The sequence below is a fragment of the Arctopsyche grandis genome, chromosome 13 (assembly GCF_051622035.1).
Source record: "Arctopsyche grandis isolate Sample6627 chromosome 13, ASM5162203v2, whole genome shotgun sequence".
Classification (NCBI taxonomy): Eukaryota; Metazoa; Arthropoda; class Insecta; order Trichoptera; family Hydropsychidae; genus Arctopsyche; species Arctopsyche grandis.
Genome location: NC_135367.1, coordinates 6,545,183 through 6,558,876, shown reverse-complemented (window position 1 = coordinate 6,558,876; position 13,694 = coordinate 6,545,183). Strand labels below are relative to the sequence as shown.

Sequence of the window (13,694 nt, the reverse complement as noted above, 5' to 3'; positions counted from 1 at the left end):
CCTTCCTGCGAGTGGGGACCAACTCGGCTGGGTTCGGAGAGCGCTACTCACTCTTCCTTCATCTGTCATATAATAAACACGTGCATTAACATGCCAGTCGTCTCATTCGTTCATCCCCCATAGTTTGTATTTTACTGTAATTTTGTCGGTATTTAAATATGAAAGGTCAGTATTTATATTAAATGGCCAGTATTTATATTAAACGGCCAGGATTCATCGGTCAGAATAAATAATAGAAGGACAGTATTTATATTAAATGGTCCATTTATTGGGTGATTAAAGAGATCCACGCACAGCCAGTGCTCCGTGCAAAATGCCTTGCAACAGAAAGATGTAATAAGAATAGAGGGGCCCTTACGAATAAATAATTGTTGTCAATTTTACGCGGTACGTCTCAATAAATACGCTACATCGCACGGAATACAATCGAATCAATTTGCTTATAAAAATGTATCCCATCTTGTTTATTGTGTGTTTTTGAATGTATTGTGCAATTTTTACCGATGCTTGCCCATCTTGCGAGTAATATAAACAAACAGAGAAGTTTTTATCGGACATACGTCGAGCACTAAGCGTCAAATACGACTGATGCTAAAATTATTTAGAAGTCATTAACGCATGGCACACGCTCGCCTCGTAAAAAGGTTGACACGTGTTTCTATACACGTATCTGGGAAACAAAGGAAGAACACACTGAACCCATAAAAACCATGAACTACGTCCAGGCGTATGAACCCATAAAACCACGCTCGCAGCATAACTAGGGCAGCGCGAGTACCAAGAACAATATATGTGCACACGACACACTTCAACCCAAAACGTTTATTAAGCAACGCAGCAACCTCCACCGGCAGAGTGAGCCTCTGGAGTTCAAACAGATCACTTCTCCGAAGAAACCTCTTCGTACATACAATAACCATTGTACCAATTGAACAAAAATAAATGATCCTCTTTCAAACTACACAACACGTGTTTCGTTAGACCGGGATACGGTCAACATACCTTCCCTGTCTTACAACCTAAAGCCACTTCTATTAATATTACATTTCTCTGCCTTGTTATGGCCTAAGTACCTACTTAGAAAGGGCAGGTCGGTCACTGCATCTTAGACGTCCGTTTACTTCTCCATTGTTTAGGCACGTACACGGACATGCAGTCCCACGGTCCAAGGCACGCAGTCCCACGCTTTCGCGCTGTCAGTTCTGAGAACTCTAGCGGGAAGTGACTGGGTGCCGTTACCGACCACTAAGTCAATTCGGGGGTTTCCATTATTAGCCGATTGCCTGGAGATAATCCTCGAAACCAATTATGTCAAACGGCGCGCCGTTTTAATTTGATTAAAATACTGGCCATTTATTTTGCTGCCTTATAAAATATAGGTGGTCAAAAAGAGGAAAATGTTACGGCCAAAAAAGCTAGCGGTGTTTACGTGCAGTTCAAGTGACGTTTGTATGCCGGTGTTTCGCTCTTGAGAGAGTTTCAGGCGACCGACATGGAGCCTCCGCCCCCGCCGCCTCCGCCCTCCCCGCACCTGTCGGCGGCCCTCATGGCAGCCCCTCCGCCCCCGCCTCCGCTCGCGCACGCCCACCCCCCGCACCCCCTCGCCCTGCCGCTGCCGCTGCCGCTGCCGCTCCCGCTCGCCCTCACCGTCGCCTCGACCTCAGCGGCCGCCCCCATGGCCATAGCCCTGGCCTTGGCTCCGTCTGAGGGCTCCATCGGCGAAACTCTGCTCCCTCCCCCTCCCCTCGCAGCCTCCTCGTCGGCATCTTCCGCCTCCTCGTCGACGTCCACATCTTCGGCCCTAGTATCCTCGACCACTACTACTGCTGCTGAAGACAAAGAAGAACTCGCCAGTCACGATGAGTTCACAGACGAGGTATACTTAACGTGACCCGTTTTTAGGTAGCCTATCCCGTCCAAATGTCCCGTTTTCAAAAAGAGACCAACTCACGGTAACAATTTTTATGCCACCCATAGAAAGGGTCTTTTCTCTTATGATTAAGTTGTGGACAAGCGAAACACAGTTACAGTCGCAGTTGCTTAAAGCAATGCTAATTACCAAACTTAATTTTAACCCTTTGCCCGCAGCAATAAATATAGCAAACAAGCCCTGTACGCGGCACCTTTTTCGCGAATTTGGCAATCGAGTTTTCGACCTTATATACAAATTTTAATATTTATTCAAGTTACCAGATATGTTAATTAACATATAAAATATTATTTTAAACAATTAAAAACATAATATATCTTGTAGTTTTGGCTTAATTGTCAAATAATCATTCTTCATACAATTGAGACGTATCGTCGCCATTGTTCAACAGACGTGACGTCACATAAACGAGGTTTCAGTATGGTTCCACAAAAAACTAATTTTGACTGGTATATATTCACTTTAAACAAATTGAATAGATGGCATTCAACTCTCAGTAATATATTCAACCAATTTTGAACCATAAAACAGTTGAAACAGGCGCATATAAGGCTCAAAATCCCGTGCAAAGTTCAGAAATTCTATGGAAGACAGCCGCACTTCAGACTTGTCGCGCAAAGCTTCCATAGAAGATGGTGGCGGGCAAACGGTTAAGAAATCCTGACACGAATTTCATTATTATGTGAAATCAACACCAAACATATTTAAATATAAGACCACATATACATTATTTATTTTCACGTGTTCATTCCTGTTCTTTTCATTAATTAATAAATAAAAACTATGAAAAAATATGCGTTTTCTTGAATACACATATGTACATAATTAAAAATTGGTAGATGTCCCGTTTTTAGGAAAAACATAAATGATCATGTTAGGTATAATCAGTGGCGGCTCGTGCATAGGAACTGCGGCGCTGCAGCACCCCCAGAAAAAATACAATAAAATCACATTTGTATACATTTACAACTTGTGAATATAATTTAAATAAGAAAGATTAGATATTTGACATAATCATTATTAATGAGTATGTCGAATATATCTAAATACAAGTTGTAAATGCGATTTTTTTGTAATTTTTCTGGGGGTGCTGCAGCGCCACAGTTCCTATGCACGAGCCGCCACTGGGTATAATCACAAACATTACGTATGCGTAGAGTTTAACTTAAAATCTAGGACAACCACTTAAGATGAGGATATGAGTCAAGGGGGTCTACTCTATTCCACCAACTTGCAATATGTCAAGAATCGTTTTCCAAACTTTATCGTCTTCGAGTTTTTATATCTTCAAAACACGTATAAGAAAATATTTCTCATTATATCAGGAAGACCTGACAGCTAACCCAATGCTGTTTCCTGGCCAGAAACATTGCACATTTAATACAAATATTATTAATATTATACAAAGTACATAAATACATATCAATTAATATCCACAAAAACATTTGTGGTCAAATTTGTAAATATGCAGCATTTTATACAATTCGAGATTGCTAAAAACTCGATATATGCGAGAAAATGGGTAAGGTTGCCAATTTTTTGGAATCGTTTCAATGAAAATCAGATAAATTGGCAAACAATGATAGGAAACGATCGACCTGGAGTCACAAATCCGAGGTCGGGCGAACAGAAACCAGTGGAATTTGAACCCGTGACCACTCGGTTCAAAGCATTATATGCTAACCACTAGTATATTCTGCTGGTATACATACATGTATACAAAAAACATTTGTGTATACAATATACTGTTTAAGCAGAAGAAAAGTTGAGAAAACGAGTCTTGAGATACTACGAGTTGGTAGAACGGAGCGTACCAGACTCAAAGATGATTGTTTTTTATAATGATTGGTACTGCACAATAATCCTATTATCTACTTCTTCTTTTCTGCGCCCTCAAGAAAGCAGCCATCCAAGAATTCACAGTAAAACGTTTGTCTTATTGAAATTGCAACCGGAATTAGCATTAATATACAAGAAATTGCACAATAGTCTTCATTTTTTTTTTGGTGAGGTGTTGATACAACTATGTTTTAATGTTTCAGGAATTGGAAGCCCACATTGGTAGTAAGACGAGTACTTTAGGTCGTACCGTTACGCTGCAGATGTTACTCGATGCCAAGATCTTGCTACCCGCCGAGGCAGCAATGACTATCGAATACTTGGTAAATATAATACTCAATTTTGTATCTTCGATTTAAAAATACGATGTAACCTACTGTGTGTTTCGTAATTATTATTCAGGGTCAAAGATTCGTCGGCGATCTGCTTCCAGACGGTAAAATAAAATCGCACGAAACTGAGACTATATTTTGCTCACCGTCAGCTTGGGCGATACACTGTAAAAGAATTATAAATCCGGACAAAAAGTCAGGATGTGGATGGGCGTCAGTCAAATATAAAGGGAGGAAGTTGGATGCTTATAAAACGGCTTATTTTAGAAAGCAACAACAGCAGCGAGATACGACACCGACTGATGGTTACGATTTTGATGATATTATTAATTTTAATATACTATATATTGATCGACTTTTAATATTGTATATATTTTTAATTCAGATGAAGTTGAGAACGAAGTGGAACAACCTCCAGCTCCACCGCCACAACGTGTTGTTGTCAAACATAGTACCGTTTCCAATAAATTGGTGCAACAGTAAGTATTGAATTTATATTTGCTGTAATTCTGAATATTTTTAGTACTAATTAAATGTTTATTTTGACTTTCAGTGATGCAAATACTCTCGTCGAAGCCGTTTCATTTTCGTCAATCGGAAAAGTGCAACCGTTTCTAATTTCAATCAGCACTAATGCATGCTTTGTATTAGATTTACATTGTCATTTAACGGCATCTGAGGTCTGTGGATATTTGGCCGGATCATGGGATATCAACACACACAGTATGATATTTGAATGTTTTGCATAATGAAACTAATCCACATTAGACATTTTTCGACATTATATGATTTTTTTGTACAATATAAAAAAAAAATTCGGATGTGACCAACCCATGACTATCTATGTATTTGAGGAATATAATAAGGTCACAAAATAAAATTCGATAATTAAACATACATACACGTTCACATGTAACGGTTATGAGAGCATTTTCGATTCAAATGTAGAGAAACTTACACAAGACAAAAGTTATGTTTCCGGTTGTCGGATTTTTTTCGAAATTTTTTTATTACTTAATATCACTATAATTATTGTACATATTAAATATCAAGAAAATAAAAATAATTTAAAAGGTCAAAATAAAATAATGAAATATTGTTTTAAAAACAATACTACTTCTGGTTTACGAATTCTGACTATAACCTTATCAGCTCTAAGTTAGTACATAAAGAATACAAATATAAATTTTCAGCGTAATACGTTCAGGGGTGTGGAAAGAATCGTGGTTACAATATTTTTGGCTTTTCTAAGAGGAAAAATCCCACTTGCGGTTTATTAAATCTCATTGATACAATAATTATACTTGAATTTTTTCATGGAAAGCACACATGTTTAAAGGGTCGAAAAAAATAGTGGAAGAAAGATCGAACGAGAGTAAACTGCCACTTCCAGTTGATGGATGCTTACCAAATTTTATACATAACTTGGTATTAAGCTTAAACTTATAGATATGAAATTTCAGTTCAATAAACCGAAAGGTTTCTGAGAAGAACGTAAAATACCTCGATTCTCTAGAGTAAAAGTACTACTTTCGGTTCAGGTTAAAATATTCCAAAAATATTAGGGTATAAAATTTATAATTTCTATTACATGTAAATAATTTGTCTGATTCGGTTAGTGGATTGGAAGATAATTGAATTAAAAAACTTAAAAAAAAGAGGACAACTATAAAGGGAGGTACTATTTCCGGTCAACTTAAAAATTTTAAAATAATTTACGTCATATCGATAAGAATTTCAGTAACTGATATTAAATTTCAGTTCGATAGGACTAACGGTGTTCAAAAAATTCCCAAAATACACAGACACACACAGACATTCTTTCTAGATCATGAAAACGTGATCAGTGATTGATTCCGAGTTCGAATCAGTCAAAATCTCGAGTTCGAATTTTCGCATGATCACAAAACTTCATCTATTATTACTACATACATAGATGAAGTAAAAATCATAAAAAATTACTAATGTGGATTAATTGTGATGAAACTCTATTTTCAATAGTCTAATTATTAATGTTATGTTAATTCTGATTTATTTATTTTAGCTCTTGCTGTAACACACGCTTTTCCCTGCCTAAAATCTAAAGGCGATGACAAACATGCCGTTTTGATTGAAGCTCAAATTCATTTATCCATGGAGCGCATGGGTCTCACTTTGATCGGTTGGTATCATTCTCATCCAGTCAACGCTGCAATGCCGACCTTAAGGGACTGTGATAGTCAACTTGAATATCAAATACGAAAACGTGGTCCTAGTGATCTGACATATTCTCCGTGCATTGGAATTATTTGTTGTAATTATCATTTTGACTCTTAAAATGTTAAGTATGTGCGCTTTTGCCTTTAGAAAATGACTATTCTTTATCATTTCAGCTCCGTACAATCCGGAGAGTCCTGTTTTGGAGTCATCTTTATCCTGTTTTTGGGTGACTCCACCTCCAGAACAAAGACCGACTGAATATGCTCGTCCGTTTCTTATGCAGTATAACGTTTCGCACGATACTCACATGTCACCCCATGCGATGGAACAAATAACCAAGAGCGTCAAGTACTATGCGAATTCGACTGATGAAAAATCCATCAAATTTCTCAACCCGTACAAGCAAGATGTTATGTATCTCGACAAACTGAAAAGTTCCTTAGCTGCCAAATTTCCAAGAGAACAGAGCGACGGTTTGCTTTGGAATTTCATCAAAGATGCTTTAGGATGCTCGACCGAAGGAGACGATAAATTAGATCTCGATGCCCTACTAGCCGTTTCACAACCATTACCCATTCCTAAATCTGCACCCAGTATTATACCGAATGTGCCATCTGTCAGTGCATTGCAGCAAATGGTCAGCCTTCCGACTGTAATGCCGCCTTTATCAATCCCTTCAAATGCATTCGGATCTTTGGGATCTAGTAAATATGACTTGCCTACACATTTGAACATACCAATCCCACCGAGTTCCACTAAGACGTCTAAAAGTTCAATAAGCAATCTCGGTCTTCCTCCCGGATTGGACGTTTTAACAGGAATGACTTTGGGTCTGGGTGCTGCTTCTAGTGTTCCACTTTGTTTGCCGACGTCAAGCTACGATACACTCACCGCTAGTAGCTTATTAGCTAACTTACCACCGGGAATATCCACCAGTTTGGCTGCTACGTTGACTGGAGCGAAGCTATCCGATCCGAGCATTTACTCAAATCTGTTGAGCGGCAGAACGAGTACGGATAAATCAAAGAATCACTCTTCAGTGTCTGCCAGTTCAGCGGCGTCTAGTCTAGCTGCGAGCTTAGCGTCGACGATGTCTCCGAGTCATGCGTCCAATCTGATGTTAAGCTCGGCGGAAATCGCCAATGCATTGTTTCAAAGCGGCAAATTCCCAAGCACTAGTGCGCTCTTGGGAATACCGGATCCCATGTCGCAGACTATTTTGGATGCGAATAACATGTTTCTCTCGCCGTCTTTATTAAAGATGCAAGATACTTTGAATCTATTAAAACCGCTATCGTCGAGCAGCCCATTGGTGAATAAGAATTCCGAGCAGAATTTATATTACAAGAGCGCTCAAGACTTGATGAAATCGGCCAAGGAGTATTTGCCTCCCGATTTGAACATTTCGGCTTTGAAATCGGCTGGAAAATTAGATTTTTCCCTGTCGCCGGATCTGAGCATCACAAAACAACCGGATGTGTCGATATCGACGATCTCAAAGCCGCCGAAGCTAACGGACTATACTGACTATGCTATGCCTGATTCTTTTTTGAATCAGATGTTGGAGTTGACGAAGAAAGCCGGCAAAGCTGATTTTTCGACCGATCCCACACCGCCACCTGCCAAGATTCCAAAGCTGGATGATTATAGCTCTACGATGAATCTGTCGACTTCTTCGTTGGCGTTGAACTTGTCTTCGCACTCGACTATTGCTGAAACCATAGCTCAGGTCGCCAAAGGTAACATATCGAGTGACAGTGGCATGCACTGCGACAATGAAGTGCAGAATTTATCCATGAGCAAAAGAGACTCCAGTCAGACACCGGAGCCAGTGTCGTAAATTTGATATTATCATTTCTTTCAACAGTATTAAAATTTTACGCGTCGTGACATTATTTAGCTTAGTTTATCTTTAAATTCAATCTAAAGTATTTATTGTTTTGTATTTTACTTGTGAGATTTGTATTTTATTTTTTTATACAATTTCTGTGATATCTTAATACTATTGTAAGAGTATTTTTTTACTCTCTTCTCAGTTGCATTTTGCAATTATAGATTTTAAAAGAATCCGTTTGTGTATTTTTGTTCTGTGTAATTGTGTAAAGATGAAATTTTACTGTAATACATATTATATGTAAATTTCGGTAGGCTACTTCCAGGTTCCTCAAAATCTACTTCAAAGTAGCATTATTGTTCTAGAAATAAGATCAAGGTGTTCGGTAGAAGTGGGATGGATATTCCTTAAGTAGTTTTATTAATATGTAATGTTTGTGTCTTTTGTGATAGTACTAAAATAACTTATGTTTTATGAGTAGTAATGTCAACTTGTGAAAATGTTTACATACATACATTATGTATGTATGTATGTATACCTATATTTCTATATTTCTTTAAATGCTGTGAGATTTAAAGTTTTGATGACCTGATTTTCCAGGATGACGATTTCGGATTTTAAACATCAACTTTTTATATTTGATTTTTTTGAATGAATTTCTATGCATTTAAATTTCAAACTGTTTTCATTTTTTAATCCTATTCATATTCCTGTCTGACTGAAAAACTATATATTTTAGCACATCATATATATAATATCGGTATTCTGTCTGTGTGTCTGTAAGATAACGCTCGCCGTACTATAATTATCGTTTCGATTCGACATACATACATATGTACGTCACAGCTAAACCACTGCCAACAAAACGTATCATATACGATACGAATATAATAACATAAGAAAAAACTTCTACCAATTTTTACCATTTTTTTTAATATTAAACAATTAAATGTATTTAAAAGGTATTTGAAAAAAATTCGACCGTGTGCGGATCGAACACAGAACCGACACATTTATTTAAATTTTTTACATACCTCCTTTTAGCTTTACTTACGATTACAATTCAGGAAAAAATTTGCCTCTTATCCGATCGTTTTCATACTTTGCCATATTGCTCATTTTGGTCATCAATATAAGTAAATGTATCCTCCGCCATTACGATGGAGAAAAAATATCGTTTTAGACGCGTTTGAAATTTGAATTTCTGAAAAGTGCCTGACGTTTATCCAGTTTTTAGTTTTAAACATAGATGGCAGTAGTAAAATATAATTATTGGTATTTTTATTCAAAATAATAATTTTTATTATTTAATAACTTAATATGCCAACAGCTATAGCACTAGTCATATAAATAATATCGCTATTCTGTCTGTGTGTCTGTGTAAGATAACGCTCGCCGTACTATAATAGCTGTTTCGATTCGACATACATATGTATATACGTCACAGCTTAAACAATGCCAAAAGATCGTGCGAATATAATAACAAAAGAAAAAAACTTCTATATATACTGTTTGCTACCATTGTAAGTCTCTTGAGCATTTACCGCCATCTATTGATAATTTATTTAATTCATTAATTTTTCTAGTGGTGTTTATATGTAGGTATGTAGTTTTTACCATGTTTTTCATATTAAAAAATTAAATATAAATATATTTAAAAGGTATTTGGAAAAAATTCGTCCGCGTGCGGATCAAACACAGGACCGACACATTTCTTTTCATTTTTTTTTATTTAATAATTTATTATGTCAACATCCATGCGATTACATTTCATCCGGTACAATACTAGTACATACTTATAATTGAAATTGATGATTTATTAGCATGTCTTTCTATATGATGAGTATTTGTATGAGATGAAACATATAAAAAAATTTTGTCCTACTTAGGCTGCTGTAGAAATAACAGTATTATTTGCAGTCTTACTGTTGAAACTAAAAGTTACTTCATCGAAATGCTCTTTTTTTTGTATCTATTATAATTTTCATTGACGGAGAGTGAATGTTTGCGTGTCGACCACTACTTACAGAGACAGAGAGTGAGCATATCTATCACAAGAGCTATTTTCTTATTCGCTGGTTCAGGTGTGCTCATTTTTGGGGACTGAAAAATATAAATAGGTTGATAAACAATAACAAAGTTACATCATGAATTTTTCAAAATTTTCTTTTTGTTTGTCAATGAAAATGCTTTGAAGATCGTTTTGGTCTATGGTTTTAGTTTCAGCATAATTTTATGGCGTTTCTAGAGAATTTTGCACAATATACTATATTAGATTTATTTTTCCGTTATGCAAATCTACAGTTTGAAATATTTAGAACCGTGTGTATGTTCAAGTTAGAATACGTGTGTATGTTCAAGTGTTCAAGTGTTCTGGTTCGTTTATGAATAAACTAGTTTAATCACACATGAACTATTGTAGCTAGTAGTGAATTTTCAAATAGATTCACCAGGTGTCGCATGAAACATTTAGCTGTCAAAACGTCAAGTATTTGAACAGGAAATCTTATGGAAACCACATTACAACGTTGCTATAATTCCTGTTTGCACTAATTTTTAAAATATTGCAACTCGTAAGCGTAAATATGTACATGGAGGACAAACGATTGAGAAAATGTACTTAAAATTATGCCTAATAGTTTGTTCATGAATCGACGGATTTGTTTGTCAATTTTTTTTCCAGATTTGTTTCTGTATGAACAAACTGGTTCGGTGATATTGTACTAACGAGAACTCGAGTGCCAGATATTCCGTATTCGCGATTTTTGTGGCAACGATTGTCGTGCGCGCGATTGCAATTTGCGCAATAATACGTTTACCGAACAAACTAGTATGTTCATGAACAAACGAAATGTACACTTGAACCGTAACATACAGTCCCTGACCAGAATATTAATATAAACGACGTCGTACTGTTGACGTAGATATTTCACGTTTTCGTCCTTTAATTGTTGTTGAATATTTTTTGTATTAAATCGATTCTTGGAAACAAGCCTGGCGATTTTTCGATCCACACGAGGGCCAAATTTTTTTTTAGTACCACTATTAGCTCGCCGATTGAGTGTGGGGTCGCAATCAGTCTCCAGATTTTGTTTTATTTTTCTAATAGACGCCCTACTAGCACCCTCCATTGTCGCGATTTTGTTTTGAGAAAAATTTCCTGTATTTAATAATGATGTAATGCTTGCAATTTTTTCTTTAGAAAGATCTGATTTTCTACCCATCTAAAAAAATCCAATAAAAGTTTTACACGCAATTTAAATCATAAAACAAAGTAAAATTTCGAGATATTATATACCAACTTACCTTAGAAATATGATAAAGTTGCAGTAAAAGGGAAAAAAACACAGTGCTTTTCACAAAATAATGAATGATTTTAACGGAAACGCACGTCAATATTGAACAAAATTCAGACGCAAACCGATTTCAAACATCTTTCTTTTGTTTTTGAAGACCTTTTGAGGGATAATCCACCGATATTTTTTGCTAGTGAATAGAGTTGCATTTAAGGATAAGATCACAAAAAAAATGAGGCCAAAAGTTCCCATAATGAGTTATTTACGACCGTGACAAATTTACCCAAACGCATCTCGAGAGGGGTGGCGTAATATTCTGGTCAGGGACTGTATATACTATTGTTGCGTAGGGGTGGGTGGAGGATCCAAGTAAAAGCCAACAGTCGTTTCACAGCATTTATTGATGATTAAGGAGATACACGCACTGTCACTGCTCCGTCCAGAATGAATTATATCGCCTACGTACCGCCTTATAAAGGGTAGATCTCTCAGGACGACTAATCTGTTTACCTGTTGTATAGTCACGTATTCGGATATGTATTTCCAAGAGATTGGGTCTTCCCATCCCGATTCTGAGAAATAACTAATAACGGTCATTGTTTAGCCTAAATGCACTTAGAGTCCAGATATAATCTTTGGAAGTAAGTGCATGCATTTAGTTAACCGATAACAGATATCCGTTGGTCTAAGTACAATTCGCTCAATCCACGGCGTACGTAACACTATCTTATGAGTAAAGGCCCATAACCAAGGTGCCGTCTTGAAAAAAACGGACCCAGAGCGTGCTGTGTATTGTTTTTTTTTTTTTGGACTCTAGCTTTGTATGTAAATATAACTAAACCGCCCCGATTCCTAGAAAAAGCACTGTGACTACCCGGTGTCTACTTATGAGACTATGGGGGATAAATAATGAAATGACGGTGTGGTTTGATGCAAATTAAAGTTTGTTCAACACTAGCGATAGTGACTGGCAAAGTGAAAAATAGCAAAAAGGTCGTGAACACTTCAGCGAATTCACTTTCCATAGAATTATATTTTGAAATTAACAAATCTGAAAACTGTTTAATAGACATTTTTGCATTAAAATCACTTCTTAACAAAGTTATAACTTGACTTCCAAGATTTTCGTTTAAAAAATGTCTAGTGTTTTTATTTAAAAACCTTAATAGCCCGCATGCACCGCATACCCCTGCGACATAGTAGTTACGCGCCTGGATTTGACTCATGGCTAAAACTTCCCACAATGGAAGATTACAGAGAAATCAAATCTATGCAACCCAAATAGCTAAGAATAAATTTTACAAATTTACTAAAGAAGGCACATTTTTCAACAACAATTCGTTCAATATTTTTTTTATTTTTACTTTTCAATTAATCATGCATATTCGCCTAACAGATTACTCCAAATCGGCGAATGTGCTAAACAGATTAAGAATTGATACATCATATAATACATACATATATTATTAAATACAAACAAATCGAAATAACATCTGACATCTATGGTCATACAGTATTCTAAACATCGTAAACAATACGAATAATAACATTATTTATTATGTAACGATACGAAATATTTATATTTCAATAATCATCCATAGGGACATCTATGGAGAAAATCTGGCGAAACTTAAGAGTTAATAATAACTCAAGGTTTTTTTTCGCAATAGAAAATTGGATAAGAAAGCCAATTTTACAGGAATCGTTTCAAATCAGAAAAATTGTCAAATTCTGATATGAAACGACCGACCTTGACAACCCAAGGTCTGGCCAGCAACGAGAACCCAGTGGGAAGCGAACTCGTGACACTTACCAACACTTACCACTAGACCATGCTGCTGCATATGAAATGATTCTTTAAGTTTTAGGAGATTTTATTATATAATAGTGTTACGTAGGGGTGGGTGGAAGATCCAAGTAAAAGGCCAACAGTCGTATCACAGCATTTATTGATGATTAAGGAGATACACGCATTGTCAGTGCTCAGTCCAGAATGACATGATATCGCCTACGTACCGCCTTATAAAGGGTAGATCTCTCAGGACGCCTAATCTGTTTACCTGTTGTATAGTCACGTATTTTGATATGTATTTCCACGACATTGGGTCTCCCCGTACCGACTCTGAGAAATAACTAATAACGGTTGTTCCGACTTTTGTAATGACGTGTGGCAAACAGTCTTATTAACTGATTGTCGATTGGCATTATTGACGAGTTGGCATTAGTGTCGGCCCAAGCGGAAATACGCGACGGTCGACAGAGTC

At 36.6% G+C, this 13,694-nt stretch overlaps 1 protein-coding gene across 1 annotated transcript; it reads left to right on the top strand.

Moving 5' to 3' along the window:
* Window positions 1-1,408: 1,408 nt before the first annotated feature.
* On the top strand, window positions 1,409-8,811 carry LOC143920742 (uncharacterized). The gene is made up of 7 exons (XM_077443683.1): window positions 1,409-1,876; window positions 3,973-4,092; window positions 4,172-4,406; window positions 4,487-4,580; window positions 4,655-4,824; window positions 6,146-6,394; window positions 6,474-8,811. Exons 1-7 carry the CDS (start codon window positions 1,493-1,495, stop codon window positions 8,138-8,140), a joined length of 2,919 nt encoding a protein of 972 aa, XP_077299809.1. The 5' UTR covers window positions 1,409-1,492; the 3' UTR covers window positions 8,141-8,811.
* Window positions 8,812-13,694: the final 4,883 nt, after the last annotated feature.

Excerpts from the sequence above, each read along its gene's own strand:
- LOC143920742 (XM_077443683.1), top strand. The coding sequence starts at position 1,493 with ATGGAGCCTCCGCCCCCGCCGCCTCCGCCCTCCCCGCACCTGTCGGCG. Across the intron at positions 4,093-4,171 it reads CAATGACTATCGAATACTTG|GGTCAAAGATTCGTCGGCGA; the intron begins GTAAATATAATA and ends ATTATTATTCAG. Across the intron at positions 4,825-6,145 it reads ATGGGATATCAACACACACA|CTCTTGCTGTAACACACGCT; the intron begins GTATGATATTTG and ends TATTTATTTTAG.